General features: G+C 41.8%; 1 protein-coding gene across 2 annotated transcripts in view; it reads right to left on the reverse strand.

Annotated features, from left to right (window-relative positions):
• Positions 1–261: 261 nt before the first annotated feature.
• Positions 262–21,237, reverse strand: part of LOC147702143 (proton channel OTOP2-like) — a 340,145-nt gene continuing 319,169 nt past the window's right edge. For both annotated transcript variants that reach the window (XM_086930791.1, XM_086930790.1), the window contains exon 7: positions 262–686. In XM_086930791.1, the coding sequence (XP_086786917.1) occupies positions 516–686 (171 nt within the window). In that variant the 3' untranslated portion in view covers positions 262–515. The remainder of the gene's footprint in view (positions 687–21,237) is intronic.

The following is a 21,237-nucleotide window of genomic DNA, read 5'->3' on the forward strand; positions in this document are numbered from 1 at the left end:
AGTGTCTAAAGGAGTAAGGTTGATGTGAGAATGGGACACAGTATACAGTTATCTAGGAGTTTAGTGATTTTAGTAGAAGTCAGCAGAAAAGGATGTTTATCAAGGGCTTCCATTGTTGGGACAGAGTCAGTGGTGATGCTCTGTTAGTCGCATGTACATTTCTAAGGGAAATTGGTAACGATCATTCAGGGTATTAGTCTAAGAAAGTAAAGGTTCTTTTACTGGTTGAGAGAGACCACTCAATAAAGAAAAAGAAACGTCTCAAGATATACATTTTATTAAAAAATAAATAAAACATAAACCGAAGCCTAAGGTAATCGATTGTGTGCATACAGCAGTACTATGTAAGGTAGGACACATGGAGGAGACAGCTATGTCTCACTCTAGACGGCAGAGTTCTCACCTATCAGGAGGCAAAGCGCATAGGTATCTAAATAGGATTAACATTACAGGTTAGAAGTCAAAGCTTTCACAGGGCAGGTCGTAGAACTCGAAGGATAAGAGACTGAGCTCGCTCAGGGTTGCAGAATGAGTTCCACCATGCAGGCGGCAGCGTGCATCCGGTAGAAGATTCCAAAGGGGTAGCAAATGTTGTTGATGTGAACCCACATGGACATTCCATAGAACTTCACCTCCAGGTTACTATCAAACCGCAGTCGGGCCCCGAAGGCTGGAATGATCCAGAACTAGAGGAGAGAAACAATACATTTCAGATGGGAGCCAGGAACTATAAAAAAAATAGAAAAATGTAATTTTTCTTCATGATCTCATTTTATTGATGTGTCTTTAGCCAAGAGGGAGCACCACAGTTGGAAAGAAAAGTCCAGAAAAACAATAGCTTGGTAATAAAGAAAGAACAGAAAACATCTAGAATTAACAATTTTAGAGGAATTATTACATACCATATTGAGAAGAAAGAAATCAAGAAAGTGAATTTCAAGGAGAAAGTTACATACAAAACTTTAAACATCTAGAATATAGACTTTAGAGCTACTGTCATACAACCTAAGGTTTGTAAATATTTAGCACAAAGATATTAGGAACTACAATAACAGATGGAACGAAGGTCGTAATCTTCTAGAGTACATGGTTTCATTGGGTCACTCATGGGTCAGGTTAAACGTTAAAATCTGAAAAGCACTGCACTGCAAAGCTTGTCAAGGACTTAGGGGTCCAGTAAAATCCTCACAGGACTCTCTGGACGGAAAAAACACCAGTGAATTAAACATTACACCAGTGAATTAAACAACCTACTAGAAATTACTTTTCTCTAAAAAAAAAAAAGATGTAATTCTGTGGAAGAATGAGACCACCTTGGTTCGCAGCAGTAATCTTGTTGAGGGTGAAATCTCTCAACTATGGTAATAATTTTCTTTTAGTACCTCAAATTGACCGAAGTTTCTCCTTGGTGGTCAAACTGCTAAATATGTTTGCAAGTTTTCCTTGTGCTAATTTGGCAAGATGCTTCTTTGTTGATTCTGTCTTTGTAGTTGCTTTCTACCAAGCTCTGTGGAATGGGTAGGGAGGGATCAGGGTGCAGCATGCTCGCACAAATTCAAGAAATTAGTTGCTTCACTCCTGGGCCCACTGCGGGGAAACCATGGTTACAAAGCCTCACTACAGCAGCCCTGCCTTTGTACACGGAAATCTCCAGTACCCTACACAAGCAGTCAGTGGGTTCCATCCTGCAAAGTGGTACAAGGTAGCTTCTATTAGCAGGGTGTGCACGTCTCCCTGCCAGAAGAAGCTGCCCTGAACCACTTTGAGGGAAGGAACCCACTACCTTTCTGAACCTGGCAAAGGGAAGTTGGCAGTCAGTGGCCCTAGCCCTGGGGCTCAGATATCTTTCTCGGTATCTACTGATGTGGGATGTTCTGGCACTGATAAATGAGAAGTCTTGGCACTGAGGGGGGGGGGGGGCAAGGTGGTTCTGTCCCATACAAAGCTTGCTGGCAAAGATTTCATTTCGAACAGTTCTGGCTCTGGGGCCCGTTTCCACCAGTTCTTGACTTTTGCATATTGCTTCAATTCTGGTCAAGCCAGTATCTTTGCCATCTAGAGTCAGCAGAAAGGAGGGGCGGGCTGAGAGCTTCCTGTCAGGGAGACCCAAAGAAAGGCACAAAAGATGAGAAGCTTTCTCCCTCAATCACCTCTTGATATGTTGAAGGTAAGAATGGAGAAGAATTGAACAAGATGAGGGGAATGGCTGTCCCTAGACCTCAGAAGGGCCCTAAATCTCATGCCATCCACAACTGAGAGCTTAGATTCAAAGGATCTCAAGAATTCTTTGCGGAGACCCTCAATTAATATTGCTCTGTCAAGTGTCCTCCAATCTGCATCTTATGTATCACTTACACACAGGAGATTCAAAATGGCTGCAACAGGCAGGCACATATTCTCCAGAATCATGCTACTATGTATACATAGGTTATATTCACATAACATCCATATCCCACGTACATGGGGCTACGGATCTGATTGTAGCGGACTGTTAGGAATAATTGTGTGGTAGCCTTGCCTGTTTAAAATGTTCTGTGTAGAAAAACCAGCAACAAGGCTGTGTTAGCTGAAACCACGATCAGTCCTACAATGCCTGGTACGGTGACTGCAGTCACGCTCAGTACAGTGTTGTGATCTAATCTAAGTCACATTTTTACCATAGCAGGCCCTTAGTGTACATTCATGACTGTCATGTGTGTAAAGGCCAAAACTCGAAACAAGCCCTGATGATGGGGAGTTTTACCCCCATATAAGTTCAAAGTGAATATTTTAAAAAAAGTGACCAATGAGGTATTAAAAAGATACAAATTATGAATTTGAAAAAAATCACATTAAGAATTCAGTTTTACGTTTTAAAATTCTAAATATCTTAGTTCAAAGTAAATGTAATATTACTATTTTGAAAAAGTATGTAATAGAAATTGAAGGAGCAGGGTGCTAGAGCTGTAGGGGAATAAGGTGGGAAATGAACAAATGCTTAATTATAATGATAACATTCGTGTATTATTTTGTAAATAATAGTATAGTATTTAAATAAAATGTTTGAAACTATGATATATATATGTGTATGTAATATTGCAATCTGTTTTACATTTTTTGCAAAGTTGTATTAATTTTATTGTTACGAGTTATAATTTTAGTGTTATTTGTCATTTTTTAAAAGGACTTATTTTAGGGTTTGGCAGTATATGTAAAGAATTATATTTTATTTAAACTTTTTTTTCCATTAATTCGCGAGTTGTTGGGTTTGTCGGGTGAGAAGTGTTTTAAAACATATTTTATAATATTTTATAAATAGGTAATTTATGACATTTTAATTGGTTAATTAGATTATTTTTTTATCTCCCTTTTTGACCATGAACGTTGAGGAGATAGAATTGCCGTTATTTTTATAATTGCCATTATATACCATTTTTCTTTTTAATTGTAAAGCAACCAACTAGCCACTTCCTAAAAAGCCATTTTCACTGTTACACTTGCGGATAATGCCGACTGCTCCAATTTATCCTCCCCGGTCACTCAACTGAGTTCACCGACTAGTGTACAGATAGCATTACTGTGTTCAGTATTCTAATTTTACTGTGTTAGGGGATTTTAACCTCCATAGCAATTACCCAAATTATTCACAGGTTCGCACATTGATACTTTCCTCGATTTAAAATTACATCTATTGGTCACTAATATGATGGACAGAGCAGGACGCATGCTTTGTTTGATATTTTCAACCGAGCCATCTATTGTAATTAGCATTTCGCTCTCGATTCTCAGGTCGTTCCACGTTCTTGTGTCTTTAAGTTTAAAGGATCATGGCAGCCAGCCCCTCCAACACTTTCAATATAAACCGATTTTGAACAGTCCCTTATTAAGGTTTTTATAGTGGAGCAGCGTACATTTTGCTCCACCCTCGCTATTATTGATTAGGTCACTAATCAATAATCAATAATAGCATAATCAATAACAACAATAAGGGCCTTAGGCATTTGTGTGGTATAATGTGACTAATGAAGTGACATACACTCAAAGCCATAAAGCAAGTCCCTTTGCCATGTCATCTCGACAATTATATACATGTGTATAGTAATGCTTTTCTTACAGCAACAAGTTGCAGTTCACATATATAGTCACGTGTGTTTTAGTAACAATCTTCATGTGCTCATATATCAACACAAAGATATTCTGTCTTCATTATAGAATGGAATGTATATCCATCAGAATTGCATTTTATACTTATATTGTGATTGTCTGTGTATCTGTTTTCACGAAGTTATAACGTGTATTCAAGTATTAGCTTTGCTAACTTGAGAGAGGCCCTAAGCATTTGGGTTTCGCAAAGTTTAACCTTTAACGTGAATGTTTTATTTTTGGTGCAGTGTTTTTCTCCTCTCTGCAGGTGCTTGGTACAATGATCTAATGAATGGCAAAGGGCTCATTGTACGAAGAAGATAGGAAAAGCATGAAGGGAGTCGTAAGCAATACAAATTAACTAGCAGAGGGAAGGACCTTGGGGATGGACTTCAAGGTCACTTCGAAAAGGTGGATCAAAAACAGAAGAGTTACGAGTGTGTCTGCCCAGAGAGCACTGTTTGATGGTGGTCGTTAATTGGACCTTTGACACGGATTTAGAAGGGTCTCTTGTGCAATGTTCGTTGGCTTTGTTCTGAGATTTCCTTCAGACTAGGAGAAATGCAGACCTCAATGCGGTACTCTCATTGTATGGCTAAAATGCTGTGAAATACTTTTGCTTTAGAGAACTTCTGATGAAGCCCTCCTGCTGACACCTTTTTCTATTCTTATCAATTAATTGGGATTTCATCTAGCATTCTCTAGTGTAGGCTAGCTGAGAAATTAGAAATCCTCATGCATTATAGGCAGGAAGACTGAAACTTTCAATCTCACTACCATATTTTGTAGCATTGCTACTGAAATCCTCATCTGTTAATTGCTATCGAGGATACATCTCATGCACCGATTTGTTTTCCCTTTGAGAATTCTGTATTTAATATTTCTAATATTGATTTATATTATTTTGGCTTTGAATTTGTAATAAATCAATACTTCATCCTACCTTTCACCTCAGAGTTTTACTGAGTGACCAAATGGGTTGCACTATAATTGTGAATTTGAACTGAACCTAAATCTTTTATTCCACAAGCACCCTAAAAAGATCAGTCACGTGGGAGGGGAGCAGGGGGGGTTGGTACTAAAAAGAGCCCTCTCCCCTCTGTGTCCACAGTAGCATCTTCCCCATCACTGTTATGCTTTTTTGGGGCTAATGGTAACTGTGTTAATTACTAGCTCTTGTCAACCCTTAATAACCTAGCCGCCCCCCAAGTAAAGGCTTCAGGTTGCCCCTTCATATTATCCCAATCGTTCTCTCAGGCTTTGCTGAAAGAATGAAGCAAGTGGAAAGCAGTGGAAAGAATATGGAAAAGGAATGACCTCCTTTCAGATAAAACCATCTACAAGGAGGCATTAAAAAAGTATCACAAATTTATCAGGAAGACACTGGGAGACTTTTATATGCAGAAAATTAATAAGGCCCCAAGGACATCTTTACAATTGTAAAAATCATACTTATATCCTCAAGAGTGCAACCCTGCCATGAATTCTTACTCAGACCATTGGGAACGCTTGTACAAGTTCTTTCATGACAAGATAGAAAAAATGTACCTGGATGTTTTAGTTGCTCCAGGTAATATTGATGTTTTGCCTACTACTGAGCCGGTTATGTCTCGTAGTGGGCCGTGCCTGTCTCAATTTAATATAATTTTGCTGGAGGACTCGACCCAAGCTTTTGCTCAAATGTAGGTATGGCTTCCTGCCAGGCCCTGGTCTCCTGCGAATGCTTTAGAATACACTGTAGATCATCAATCCAAGCACAACATACTGTTTAGTCAATCACTGGTAACAGTATCTGCTCCTGACTTCTGGAAGCATTCCTATATTGGAACGTTGCTAAAAAAAAAAGGTCAGCCTCAAAGATGCTTGAAAGTTAGTCAACTGTCATATGTCTAACTATACAGAACAACAAGAGCTTTTGCATTCACCCAGTCTGGTTTTCACCAGAATCACAGTACAGAATCAACACTGCTCGAAGTTACCGAATTTATCATGTTTAGCTTGTATGAAGGTCACTCTAGTGCTGTTGAATTTATCCGCAGCATTCAACACAGTGTTGCACTTCACCATCCTTGAACAACTTGCAAGTGTGGAGGTCAATGGGCTGGTCCTCAGTTGGATAAAATCTGTCCTTTCGAAAATAAGCCAAATCAATCACGATCCCTCCCTTTGTGGTCAAATTCTAAAGAGCTAAACTATCGAGTGCCACAGGACTCTCCCCTGAGCTCAATGATAATTAATGCCCATATGACCACTTTAGCTATAATTGGTCAGTCCTAGGGGGGTTTGTATGCTGACAATACACAGCTGATGTTCTCCATTGATAAAAAAAACTGCCAGTTCTCAGGAATACTTTAGCTATGCCTCACTCAGGTTGCTCAATGGACAAAAAAACAGTTGTTTGAAATTAAACCCTGACAAAACTGAGATTTTGGTCTTTGGTTACCCTGAATCCATCTGGTCAGCTGATTGGTGGCCTAAGGAACTGAGAGATTCTCCTTGCCCCATTAGCCTAGCATGGAATTTGGGTGTCAAATCTGATGCAGAGTTATCCTTCCACACCCATATATTTGGCCCTTGTTTTTCTTTGTCATGCTCTTTGAAGAGATTTTTGGACATCTTTCCTGTCTCACTGCGGAAGAAAGTTGTGCAGGCTCTGGTTACCTCCAGATTGGATTATGTTAACTTACTTTATCTTCCTCAATGTTTCGTAAGGCGTCCGGCACAGCCAGGCTGATTTTGAAGATGTCACTTTTGCATTGTGGCGACATCTGACATCCTGTGCTGTGTTCTGTGGTCGGGGAGTGTGATTCACCCATTTTGGTTGTGCCATTGTCGAGATCCTAGCTCTGAGCTATGCTCTTCACACCTATGCCTCTCTGCCATCAGGCCCATTCCCTATAAAAATAGGTGCAATGTGCAGGCGCATTTTTGGAGCAACTTTGGCCCCCAAAGGCAAGTTTGTATGCACTCGTCTACGCTCTAACAAGGCAGGCACATTGGTTCTCACTCCTTAACTCATCTTAGATACACTGATTTGCAGCTGTTTCTGCTTACTACTTCAAGTGAGGAGCAATGCCATTGAGCTGCTGCTTAATCTATGCCACTTAGGCAGTGCTATTCCAATTTTCTTTCTTAAATTGTTGTTCAGTCGCTAAACACAATTTGGAAGTGTTTAATCTTATAGATGATTATAAACGAGATGCCATCTTTTTAAGAGGAATGTGGCTAAACTAGAATCCCACACTTGATATTGCTATGGCTCTCCCCGATTGCTACGGCATAGGTAATATTTTGATCATCTGGACAAAAAGGGAGGTGGGTTAGTGATTATTCTCAAATCTAAGTTTACTTGCCCCAATGAGAATCTCTATCCCCCACAGTGAAGTCATTGCTTTTTTGATAAGTATTTCAAATAATTCTGCGTTCTCTGGCTTAATTATATATCATCCGCCTGGTCAACCTATCAGGTGGTGATCAGTGTTAGTGGAGACTCTTTGTACTTTTGTTTTAAAATATGTTCATTCTAATATTCGGTGTGATTTCAACATTCATTTTGATGACCCCCCAAGTGTGTAGCTGCCATAAACCTGGAGATTTAAAGGCTCTTGAGTTAAAGCAACTAGTAAGATATCCCATGCATTCTATTAGACATAGTTTAGACCCTTGGATGGATCATTTTGCTGCTCTGGCAGTAGTGTCTGGCTCGACTCTAGCTGTGCTAAGCAAGGCTCCTGTTATAATATTTAGACGCTGGTCTAAGCGTAACCCTATTGCCTTCTGTAACCTTCTTTTGGACAATATTCCTGGATTAGAAGGTTCCATGGACAACTGCGTAAGCAAAGTTAAACAGTGGGTTATGACAACGTTAGATGAACATTTACCAGTTGTTATGACCACAAAGGACAAGGCACGGCTGCCTGCTACATGGTTTAATCATGAGCGGTTAGCAGAAGGGTTGTATGTGCTTAGATCATGCCTGGCGCAAACAGTATAATGGTGAGGATAGGACTAATTATAAAGAAGCCTTCAAAATATATCATAACGCTTGTTGTGAAGCCCGTGTAGCCTTGCCAGATGGAAAAATTATCAATACCCCCAGCTCTTCTAAAGAATGTTTCCAAACACGTAGATCTCTGATGGACCCAGCTTACATGATGCTACAGCCTTCTCTTTCTCAAGCTGAAGTGCAATGAACCTGCTTATTTTTGCTTTAAGAATGTAGCTGATATTTATGACTGCTGTGGCAGTCCAGTAGAAGAACATATATCCAGTGCAATCAGCTTTGGTCCGGACCAACACTCTTCTTTTAGTTTAAATGTCAATGTCACTGTTGAGGCGCTCTTTACCACCATTAAGTCCAAGTCGGCAATCGATCGGACAGCTCTGCGGATGTTAAAATTTGATAGTGAAATTATTGCACCAGTTTGGATTAATCTGTTGAATAGGTCCATTATGCAGGCCACTGTACCTTTATGGAAACATGTTATGATTGTGCCCCTGCTTATAAAGCTATCCTTGAATGTGTCGAGGTTTGAAAAGTAATTGACTGAGCATACTCTTGCCAGCGCTAGCGAAGCTACTTGAAAAACCTTTTAAATTCCCAATTATCTACTCATTTAGAATCCTGTAATCTTCTCACAGCTTCCGTCCGAAGTACTGAATCTGCCCTTTTGGTGGTCACTGAGAATCTCAGAATGATTCTGGATGCAGAAGGGACTGCTGCCTTGATTCTTTTGTATTAGAATGTGGCTTTGTTTTCGGTTTCCAATTCTGTGCTTCTTAGTAGGCTTGCTCTCAGTAGAATTCAGGATTTGGCCCTTCAAAGGTTTTGTTCTTTTCTGCAAAATCATACTTTTCAAGTCACATTGAAAAAATGTTCTTCTATCATACGCCAGATTCTGTTTGAGGGCCCACAGGGATATTCTCAGAGTCCCACGCTTTTCACCAGTTTTGCCTGCCACTGGTGGACATTGTGGATGCTTTCAGTCTCGGTGTGTTCTCATATGCTGATGACACGCAAGTTGTCACCTCTCTTCCATTGAAGACAATAGACATACCAAATTCAGACAATGCATTGGTACTATGGCACAATGGATGGGAAATAACTGCCTTTAAGTAAATGGCAATAAAACTGAAGTTCTGTTCGTTGGAAACCAACCGCAACTCTGGGGCCTGCAATGGTGGCGAAAAGAGCTGCGGTATGACCCTATTTAGAAACAGGCAGTCAAAGATCTGGGAATCTGGCTGGACAGCAAACTTTAAATGGACCATCAGATTAACAAAGGTTCTGCTAATTGCTTTGGCTTTCTAAAATACCGGAGGAAGATTCTTTGGCTTCTCTCTATTTCGACTCAAAGAACGGTTGTCCAAGCAATTATCTGTTGGTTAGACTATGACCATGTGCTTTGCCTGGTATTTCCAAGTCTTTGCTGAGGAGGCTTCAGACTGTTCAGAATGCTGCAGCCTGCCTCTTCTGTCATGGTGCATAACAGGTTTCAGTTTCTACCCATTTGTGAAACCTTCACTAGATCATTAGTGATAAGCACATTAACTTTAAAGTGCTATGCTTTGTACATAAAGCCTTGACTCGGACAAGCCCCCAACATCTAGAAACCCTAGTGCTTCCTTATGTCCCCAATTGTCTTACTTATTGTTAGGCCCTTTTTGCAGGGTTACCCCCAAACTTTTTGTTGCTTTCTTCCTCCTATTTTTGTGACCTGTTTTTGTTGGCTTTAGGATTGTGGGAACTTTACCACTGCTGTTCAGTGCTAAAGGACTTATGCTGTCTGGTGTAAATTGTGATTGGTTATCCATGATTGGCATATTTGATTTACTAGTAAGTCCCTAGTAAAGTGCACTGTGTGTGCCCAGGAACCGTAAATCAAATGCTAATAATGGGCCTGCAGCACTGATTGTGCCACCCATTTAAGTAGCCTTGCAACCATGTCTCAGACCTGCCACTGCAGTGTCTGTGAGTGCAGTTTTAAACCGCCATGTCAACCTGGCATGTGCACCCACTTGCCAGGCCCAAACCTTCCCAAGCCAAGCCTGTGAAAGGCACCCCTAAGGTAAGCCCATGGTAGCCCCATGGGCAGGGTGCAGTGTATGCGAAAGGTACGACATGTACTGGTGTGTTTCAGACGTCCTGATAGTGAAATACTGCCAATTTCATTTTTCACTATTGCAAAAACGGTCTCTTCCATAGGATATCTTTGGAGCTGCCTTGTAACCTGCTACAAGTGTAACTTCCAATTTGGAAGGGATAGAGATTTGGAGGTTGGGTTCCCTGAACTCACAATTTAAAAATCCATCTATTAATGAAGTTGGTTTTTAAATTGTGTTTTTGAAAATGCCACTTTTAGAATGTGGGCATTTTCTTGCTTTACCATTCTGTGCCTCTGCCTGCCTGTGGAATCCATGTCTGGTTTAGACTGACAATTGGGCTGTTTGTGCATTTACTCTAGACACTCACACAAGGGGACCTAAGGTGTGCCTTGCATATCCTTATGACCCATCACCAGGCTGCTGGGTATTCCTGAACTAGAGTGGTGGGAGGAGTTTACACTGACACCTGAAGAGGGCTGTGCCTGTCCTGACACAAAGCTGTCTCCAATCCCCTGTAGTGTGTCTGGAGCCAGGTCAGGGAAAGACAGGATTTCGTGCACTACAGAGACTATCCTTTGAAGCATGCCTAATTCAAAGGCAGAAAGGGGTATATGTACTGGACCTCTGACCCCACATTTTTAGAACCTTCTGGATTAAGAGGAGATTCTGCCAAGAAGAAGAGCTGGAGAAGCTGTAGGAGGGGAACTGCCACATATCTTGCTGCTGTGTTGTGCTGGCCTACTGCTTGCTTATGCAGTCTTGGAGAGTGAAAGGATTGGACTTTGTTTTTCCTCCAAAGGGTTGTGTGTGCTTGCCTCCTGTTAAGAAGTCTCAGGGCCATCCAATACTTCATCTACAGCACCTGAACTCCTCTGCTAGGGTTTCTGACCAGCCAAGTTGTGCCAATTCCAGTTCTGGGCTCTTGGAGGTGGCTTCTGCTGAAAGAAGAGAAGAAAATCCATGCACTGACCTTCAGGGCCTGTTTTTTCCACAGCAGTCTTGCCGTGCAGTTGACAAAATTGATGCAGCGTCTGTCGTTCGGCGAGAAGATTGCCGCAGCCTAAGTCCTGAGCACCGTTTCTCCGTGTGGTGTTCCGCATCACCGCACTGAAATGCGTTGTCACGCATAATGCATGTGTCTCACACCGGCCACTGAAGTGCTGGCTGGCTGCTAAAACTGTTTAGTATGGCAGCGCGCCGTGCCCCCAATGCACTCACAGGCTTACAGTTGATTAATTAAGGCTGTTCGCAAGGACCGTGACTCACACTGATACAATGATACAATGTATCACCTTGGATCCCCGCATCTTGAGACTGGCGCTTGGGGGGCGTGGTGACATCACACCCTGCTGCCCCAGAGATTGTAAATGTAAGTGCCAGCTGCCTAGTGTTTTGCGCGGCTCCAAAATGTTTAAATATGGTGCTTGCAGCATCGCGCTGCCTCCAGCAAGCACTGTTCGCACCAGCACCGACGTACCTATCAGCTGTTAATTTACTTAACCCCCCCAATTCAATAATGCCAGACCTGAGGGAGCCCGAGAGGAGTGAGTGGCCCCCCACCCGGTTGCAGCGGCCGCCAGGACAGAGTCTGCATGGCACTTTGGTCGGCCCCTCCCGGGACTCACTGTCCTGCCAGCCTGAAGGTGACAATAATCGAGTCGGTCAACCGGAAAACCCAAATTACCGCGGGCACAGTGGCTTTCGGCCTAAGTGAGCCTGCAGCCAATGCCTAACAGAGAGACGGCCACGGCGTTGCGTGTCAAGCAACTGTTAGAGCACCACCCGCTGCGCTACACTCCTCTGGACTCTGCGACTACTGTCCCAAGTAAGTGCCACCAGCTTGTGTGATTTACAATGGCAGCGTGTGGTCAGGCAGCAGCAGCCTGCAGTCAGTGCCACTGCCGGCCTGTGTTGAAACTAAGGTCACAGGTGACACTGCAGGATTTTTTCAATTTTGAATATTCTGCTGGCCTGAGCCCCCGGTTGCTAATTATAGATTTGTGCTCGATTTCTTGCAGTACACCATACAGAATGTTTGTGAACACTGCAAAGAGCTTCAGTTTCACCGCACACTGCTTGCTTGATGGATGAACTACCTATTAACCACTTCAGCTGCTATCAGGGAAGATGTGCTACAAATAACTTTTGCTACACTGGAGTACCCACGAAAGAGTCATCGTGTTAATATAATGAGTCGGATGTGAAATGCCCCGACACCCTACATTGGTATGAGCTGAACTATAAAGCAAGTGAACTGTTTGTGAGAGAGGGAACGAAAGATGTTTGAGTTCTTTAGGAGTTAAATAAATCATATAAGGCATATCAATGATTGATACTACACGATGGTGTTGGGCCATACATGATAGACAAAAAACATTACAGTAGAAATTACAGCAGTAACCAATATTGAGTAACAGCAAAGCCATAGGTCACTTGCAGCAGTTTTAAGATCTTCTTAGTTTCTCGTTGCTCAAATGTGTGTAATTTCTGATATTTATATTTGCTTCCCTCGTCTTCATTGCTTGATTTTGCATGCGCGAAAGTGTCACTCATAGTCATTGAAATGTCACTCATAATTACACTGATATATGAAAATGTCACACTTGGGCAATCTGAAACCTTGGCAGCTATGCCCGCACTGGCCCCCAAGGCAGGCCCTGCTGTGCAGCTGAAGTTTCGATGCATCACCTGCATCGCAGTGATGCATCAAAACGGGAAATCGACGCAGCCCCTGTTTAGCAGCCACTACATCAATCCAGCGGAACAAGATTTTCCATCCATCGCACCTGTGCGCCAAGTCTTCATCGAAGTTGCCCAGCAGTAAGGAACAGAGGCCGCGCGTCCAAAATTCAACGCATCACCTCCCCTCGCAGAAGAGAATCGACGCATCATCTCCCCTGACTGCAAAAGAATCAACTCATCACCTCATCTGCACTGCAGCAAGGAATCGATGCATCACCTCCTCTGGGTGTAAGGAATCGATGCATCACCTCCACTGAGAGTAAAGAAGCGACGCATAGCTTTGTTTTCAGTGCCTCATCTCCCCAGCTCCTGTTTTCGCCTTTCAATTTTGATGTAGCCTAGGTACTTTGCACTGAAAAGTGACACATCCATAGTTTTCTATGAATGTAACTATTTTGAACATTTTAAAAGTGATATCTTTGCTTGTGTATGTTGGATTTATGTTATTTTGATCTTTTTTTATTCAGATAAAGATTGCTTAATTTTTCTAAACTGGTGTATTGTCCATTTATAGTGTTTTCACTGTGTTACTGTGTGTTTATGTTCTAATGCTTTACACATTGCCTCGTAGATAAGCCTGACTGCTCACCAAGTGTGTGAGCATGGGCCATCTTAACTGTATAATCCCCTTACCTGGATTAGAATAAAGGTCCCTACTATACAGGGTGCAAGCCACTGCCAACTAGAGACCCCCATTTCTAACGCTCATGTTATCAGAATTTAGTGGCAATTCCATGTGTAAAGTTGCTAAAACAAGGAGGTCTCTCTTTCAAATATTTGGGGACTAAACTGTGGAACTCTTTGCTACCTAGGTTAAGTCTTTGTACTTCAATGGAGAGCTTTCAGAAGCATCAAAAAACGTAGCTATTATAACAGCCTGACGGCCCTCTGGGGCCGGCCTAACAGTCATGCGCACTTGGCATGTTCTCCACTGGGCTCTGTTGCACAGCCCAGTGGAGAACATGCCCAGCCCCCTAAATACTGCCTAAACGGCCAAACAGGCCGCTCAGACCAATCACGACTCTGCTCCTGCAGCATCATGATTGGCTGGGAGAGTCCGGGAGCCTGGCTGCTTCAGGTGGCAGAGAGCGAAGACAGAGGAGAAATGTGCAGCGGCAAGGAAGGTAAGTTGATTTTTCATGACCCCCCCCCCCCCCCGCACCACGCCCGTACAGAAGCAGCTCCCACGGTCTACTTAAGTAACACAACTGACCTCAGTGCAGTTCTGCCTCTCCTGTTATAGGGCTAGTAAATACAGGAGGAGCAGCACTAACCATGGCAAAGTTATTGGTCTTCTTGCACTATTTGCTTGGTTAGGTGCAAGAGTATGTGACGCAGCAGAGCCTTCAAATCTCTGCAATGGCAGGTGCAGTGTACTGTACAGAGTCATCAGGACCACAGACATATTTCTGCTACAGAAATTCTTTCACACACTGTCAGTTGAACACAGCGGATTTGTATGACATATCCAGAATGCTGCTGCAATGCAGGAATTTCCATAAAATGCATTAGTTGAACCTACAACAATGCATGGCATTTGGTAGGGGTGCCATGGTGATGAAGAGGTCAGTGTCGAGGATGAACTTTGCAATAGCTGTCAAGTGTTGCAGTAGCATCTCAGTTCATGTGGAGTAGCAACTCTGGTAGCTGCTGATGAGCAGTAGGGATTCTGTATTTGATGGGCTAAGTTTAAAGTGGGAGCTTGACATCCAATTCTGGATAAGATGTAGGTAGATTTTTAGTCATTGGATAGAAGGGGTAAGAAGATTTTTAGAAGAGATGTGCATTGTCAATTTACTGGTGGAGATTGGTATTATCTTCAAGGAATGAAGATGCAAGGAGTCCCATGTAAAGGTTGTACATAACAGGGGAGACAAAGGGCCCCCAGGATATTCACAGAAGGCAGTAGTTTCTATTACCCTGAATTTCCCATTTGGATCAGCTGATGTCCTTCATTGAAGTTCTTTAGGTGGGTGATGGTGTAAACAAAGTTGATAATCCAGAAAGTACTAAATAGCTTTGGTGAGAATCATGCCCATAAATATTGCATGCAATAATCACCAAAGACAAAAAATGCAAAAATAAAATTCCAAAAGATCAAATGAATGGCTGGCGCTTAGTCTAATAATAATTTAGGATGCAATACTGGAATGTGTTCTGGTTTATTTTCATACTTTGAAATGGTTCAAGTTGATTAATTTGAATATCGTGTGGAAAATTAACTTGAGCCATTTCAAAGTGTGAAAATAAACAATATTAATCTCAAGATATTTCATAATGCATCCTGAAGTATTTTTAGGCAATCAGTACATTTATTATAGTTGATTATTCCATTCAATATTTTGTGTATGCTCTTTTCTCACCTTGTGCTAATTAGTAACTTCTTGTAATTCTGATTAGTTTTGACTGTCAAGACTTGGTTGGTTGCAGCAGACAAGGCCCATTGTTCGTAGGAGTTTCTCGTTAAGTGGGTAATTGTGATAAAAATGCAAAGACCCTTCTTTATATGAACTCTTCAAACCACTTAGAATTTGACACATGCCCAATAAAAAGTGGTAGAAACTACAAGCAGGAAACAAATGCCAGTAAGCAACACAGCTAAAGCAGTGTGTACTTATTTAAGGAACTTTTGGTATTATTTAATGATTTTTTTGTCATGTTCCGTTGCACCTGGCTTGAGCCTATCTTGTTCGATGTATTTAAAACCCTGTTTTAGTAGATTTATTTAACAAGTGCTGCGATCTCAGGATATCAGTTCTAGACACTGTCCAGCTTCCGTCTGTAAAACACAGAACTGAGATTGTTGCACTAACTTGGGTTCAGTATGGTCAGTCCATTGCCTAGGGCCTCCCATGGAAGGCTGTACGGTTGGAGACATTTGGCGCTATGCTGGTATGGTGATATACCATGCCAATAATGCTCTACTTGGCGTTTCGGATTGCACACTGGATGAGCTGAGTTCAGTCTGCATCTGCCGCATTCTCCTTATTCTATCTAGCTACCCAAATGGTGCATTTAGCTGCAGCTGGCACACAGGGTCCATTTCAAGGGCTTCTACATTGGCCATCATACTTTCTAGGAGTAAACCTTCCCTTTTCTCAAATGTAAATGCCATTGATAGACTCCCACCTTCACTCTTCTATTATTTGATTGTTGGTGTAAGTGCCTAAGATCAAGTGTAGGGTTGTCAACTTGTCATCTTTCCTACCGGCCTGTACATAAAAATACAGCCAGGCAAGCCTATGAGGGTGACCAGGCTGCTACACGCCCCACTACCTTCACACTCAGTTATCGATCGTTCTCCCATTATCACAGAGATAGCGAGACTCATCGGAACTTCAAGGAAATAGTTAAAGTCTCACTGTACGTCTCCTTATGATAATACATAAATGCGTGCTTAGTTAGGTGTTATATGTCTAGCTTCAGTTCCAAAATGTTCTCATTCAGTGAACAATGTGCTCATGTGCTCTGTAGGTACCATACTGGTTGAGAAGCATAATTTTGATCCCATCTTGTGATAAAGCAGGAGTGCAACATAACTATGAGTAGCCAGCACTTGAGAAAATATTTCATGTAATTAACTTTACTAAAAGAAGATGGGGTACCCCATTTATGAAGTGCTTCATGTACAACATATACAGTTTATAAAATGTGTGTTGGAATTGGGACTAATGGAGAAAATTAATGTACTGATAAATTAATATAATAGGGGACATCTATATACATATGATTTACTGTGAAAATAATTACATTAAATGTGTAAACTAATGCTTAGAAAATTCATGTGTAACAACATCATATTCACAAGAGTGTTTTATTCATTCTTAAGTCCCTTTTGCATTAGTCATAGATTGTGAGATTTTATCTGTGATGCATTTACATGTGTACACATATTAGTAGTCCAGTGCACTTGCCAAGTTGACTATTATTCTATGAGGCCTAACTAGTTTAGTTTAACTTCATGTGTAATTCTATTGGAGACTAACAGGAAAGGTGGAGGAAGCATCCAATTTGTGCTGAAAGCCTGGAAATGTAATGATAAAGGAGCCACATGGGTTTATCTACCTTGAAGTCAGTTGATATTACATGCTGTGCTTAGTGAGGTAGAGAGGAGACATTTTGAGACTTTGTAGGGTGCAAACATATGCTTCTGCAGGTGTAGCTCTATATTACCTGTCCCAACACTTGAAGTATTTCTACTGAAGACTCCAGCAGCTGACATCTTTCTTCCTTTTATTTCTACCCTAAACTGAATCAAATTCTTGATAGAATGCTTTCTTTTAAAAACCGATTGATACAATTTAAGTCACAATTCTTCTTCCTCATTTCTTGTTTAACCATAATCAAACTAGTCATATTCTTCCTTTTGTATATGGTAAATCTCTTCAGGAGATTTGGACATCTTTTGTTTGTTCAGTACTTCTATACCCTTATGCTGATACTGGTATATGTAAACTTATTTTTGAGCTTATATGTAAAATCTCACTAATCCCATGTTCAGTTGTGGTCTGGATTATTGTGTGACCCAATTGGTTGCACTATATTGAAATTTTGAAGACTGATAGTCTCCTGCTTACCGCTTGTGCTGCTAATAAAAGACCATTGAGTTGAGGGTAAATGTGTAAATGGGCCCAAGCTCTCTCAGCGGGTAACATTGTCAGATGGTTAGCTCATGAATTAAAGGAAGACAGACCCTAACCTAGAATAGTCTAGACCAAACCCTAGTGGCCCAAATCCGGAGTCCAGAATCGAGACACAGAGGATAGACAGAGTTCCAGTGGCATATATCTAAGCAGCGACGGCGTGGGAGTGAGTATTGATGGAGCAAGGATTCGCACGTAAAGCGCCTTGCTCGTATGCAAAACCCTTGTCTAAACCGCATAATAATATTAACACCATTGTTCGTCATTTATAAAGTGTTTTCCCAACACGCGGGTGTTCCCAGGATGCTTGCTTGTTTGTCTTCCTCGTACTAAAACGAAGCTTGCACTAAAAATGGCTGCTTCGCTGAAATTCAGTCTGCGCATGCGTCGGTCATACCCATGTGATGTGACGTACTCGCATTCTGGAGGGATTCTGTGCTCATGCGCACTGATGCAAACATGGCCGCTTGTCTCTCACCACGCTCTCCGCTTGCTACTGCTGCTTTAGCCTATCTGTCTTTTCGCACTAATCCATAATGCTATAGTCATTATAAAGTAAGGGTTGGTTAGATTTTATCATGGTATACAGTGCGATCATTTTATGTGTGATTTTAATTTGTTCTCGCTTACTTTTCATGTACCGCGTCTTTGTGGGCTGGGGCATACATGAGCGACGCCATGCTGAGGCTCCTCTGAACCCTGTCAGCTGACCAGGGAAAGTCCTAACTGCGCAGAAGCTGAAACCAGCCAGCTGGCTCCTGAAGCCAAATGCGCCTGAGAACCCAGCACAAGATGTGGATAATCACCTTGAAAATAACAGACTTTGTTGCGATGTCTTGTGCGCTCATATTTTCTATTGTATTCTATGGATGGGAACGTGAACCTGAGGGGCGGACAAGAAAATTTAAATTTCTTGATGGGAAAGTTGAATTCTAGGAGGTGGTAATGACCGCACCACCTCTCCTGACCAATCACAATGTGGGAAACTGTCACTTGCAACATTGGTGGGTGGTCTAAGGGTCCCCAAAACAGTATAATTGCCCTAGTTTAGCTTAGGAAAATTGTCCGACTTGTCCGAGTAGCAGACCTGTCACTGACCCTACGATCTCAATAGGTGCTCATTCTGAAAGTGCTGCGGAGCACTTTGTCCATACTTTCCACAATCTCCTAAGGGGTGGAAAATCCTAAGTGCTGGCGAAGCACTTTGCTGGGGAATTCGAAAATCCAATCGGGGTTTCTGGCGGATTACTTGCAGGAGGGGGTAACGCAGGCGTTGCTGTCCGAAGCTGTGGGTGTTGGTCGTACCCTGGGAGGCCCAGTCCTTTGACCTGAACCTGAGGGGTATCCTGTCCTTACTGTCCGTGAGCTGTACCTGCTCGCATTCTGGCATTCCTTTTCTGAGGGTCCCTGTCCCCGTCTTCCCAACTGACCCGTGGCCAGGGTTGGTCTTCAATCTGAACTAGGTAATTATTGATTGTGGGTTTGCGTATCTCTATCTCTCTCTTTCTCCCTCTTTCTTGTCTGATCTATTAAAGCATTCTTACCTGTGATATTGCTCTATTGCCGTTGAAATATCAAATATATGTGTCTGATTTTAGTTGGTTCCTTCTCTCCCCCTCTCCTTTAGGAGTTCATTGATTTTATAAAAGTAATAGCATGTTCCCGTTTTTCCCTTTCCTTTAGTGGATTGCAGTGAACTTAGCAAGAATAGTTTAAACACTTAGGTTAAGTACATGTTCTAGGTCTCATCCACATCCTATGTTCTAGTATAAAATTGCAGTGACTAGTTTTGTTCTAAAAACCCTACCTTTAGTCTTCCCATATATCCTAATGGTCATATTTTTGGTGCAAAGTTACCTATTGGTGTTGATTTTAATGTTTGATATATTACTCTGTGTATCGCTTATTATCTTGGCATCTTCTCTTTGAATTCTTATATAAAGTTTTAAACTTCATCAGGTGTCTGTGGTCATTTTACAGAATTGTGGAAAGTATTTTACTGATTATAAAGAGTATTTGATGTTAGGCCTGTCTACTATTTTCCCTGATAGCTCTAGGTCCGTCGTAAGAATTGTGCCTGTGGTAAGTCGGGTACATGGTAAGCAGAGGTAAATCCAAACTTTAATTACTCTTAGCAGCGTGCAGGAGGAGAAATCCTCACCCAGTTCACCCAAACAAATTAGTGTGGTAATAAAGGTTTTTGCACGCCAAGGGCCCAGTGCGTGTAAAGAATTGGTAACTCGGGTGACCCGGGGGAACTGCGCGCTCTAGCAGTATTTATGGGATGTGTGAGGATCATGTTTAGATTGCAGTTAAGTATCAATTGTGTGGTGTCTGGTGTCGATGCGAGTGTTGTGTGAATGTGATACTGAGTTGCCGAACTTGCTATGGGGACCGATGGGGCCTAAGATCATGGGATAAATAAAAAGGTGCAGAAGACACAGAGTAAATTTGTCTGCTAAAGGTTTGTGAGGTTTGTCATGAGGGATATATGATGTTACAACGCATTACACTACAACGCACATACTATTACAACGCATACCATTACAACGTAAGTATAAGTATAGGTAAGTTTATCTTTTTTTTAAAACATTTATTAGGGGTATTGGGTTATGGGGTACAGAGGTATTTTTAGGTTTGAGTTTGGGTTTTGGGGTACAGGGGTAGTTTTAGGTTTTAGGGTTGGGTTTGGGTTTTGGGGTACAGGGGTATTTTTAGGTTTCAGGGCTGGGTTTGGGTTTTGGGGTACAGGGGTATTTTTAGGTTTTAGGGTTGGGTTTGGGTTTTGGGGTACAGGGGTATTTTTAGGTTTTAGGGTTGGGTTTGGGTTTTGGGGTACAGGGGTATTTTTAGGTTTCAGGGTTGGGTTTGGGTTTTGGGATACAGGGGTATTTTTAGGTTTCAGGGCTGGGTTTGAGTTTTGGGGTACAGGGGTATTTTTAGGTTTCAGGGCTGGGTTTGGGTTTTGGGGTACTGGGGTATTTTTAGGTTTTAGGGTTGGGTTTGGGTTTATTCATTGTAAAATCACCTGCGTTGTAAAAGTATGCGTGGTAAAAGATGCGTGGTAACAGTTACATACCGTCATGAGACATCGTTGATGGCCCCATTGAGAAAGGGAACTTTGTGTGAAAGAGACATTTGTAATTAGTGTAGTGGATCAATTTGCGCAGAAGGAAAACTGTACTGATGTGTATGTGCGTATTCTTTGAGTGATTGAATTCTATTGATCTTTTAGTGGATCAGATCATTGTTTTTGTAAAAATGGAAGTGAATGAGCGAGAGTGTGGGGAGAGCAGATTGTGAAGGAGGGTGAATTGCTACAAGGAGTAGTATGCCTTGCTGGGATAGGTTGAAGACATCAACTGGTCTTACAGTGTTATTGCCAGTTGTATTGAGGCGAAATTTGGAATTTATTAGCTCTGGAATTTAATGTAATTAACTACATTAAAGAATTTGAAATGAGATGTTTTAGGGCAATAAGAGACCTGATGCAAGGTGACGTAGATGTACCTGCTAGAAATGGTTAGGAGGCGCCACTGGAGGATACGCCAGCTCATTATATGGCGAAGTATGTGGGACTATATACTATTGTTTGGCTTAAAAATTGGCACACGGTTACAGAGGA

Source organism: Lissotriton vulgaris, chromosome 7 (genome assembly GCF_964263255.1).
Source record: "Lissotriton vulgaris chromosome 7, aLisVul1.2, whole genome shotgun sequence".
NCBI lineage: Eukaryota > Metazoa > Chordata > Amphibia > Caudata > Salamandridae > Lissotriton > Lissotriton vulgaris.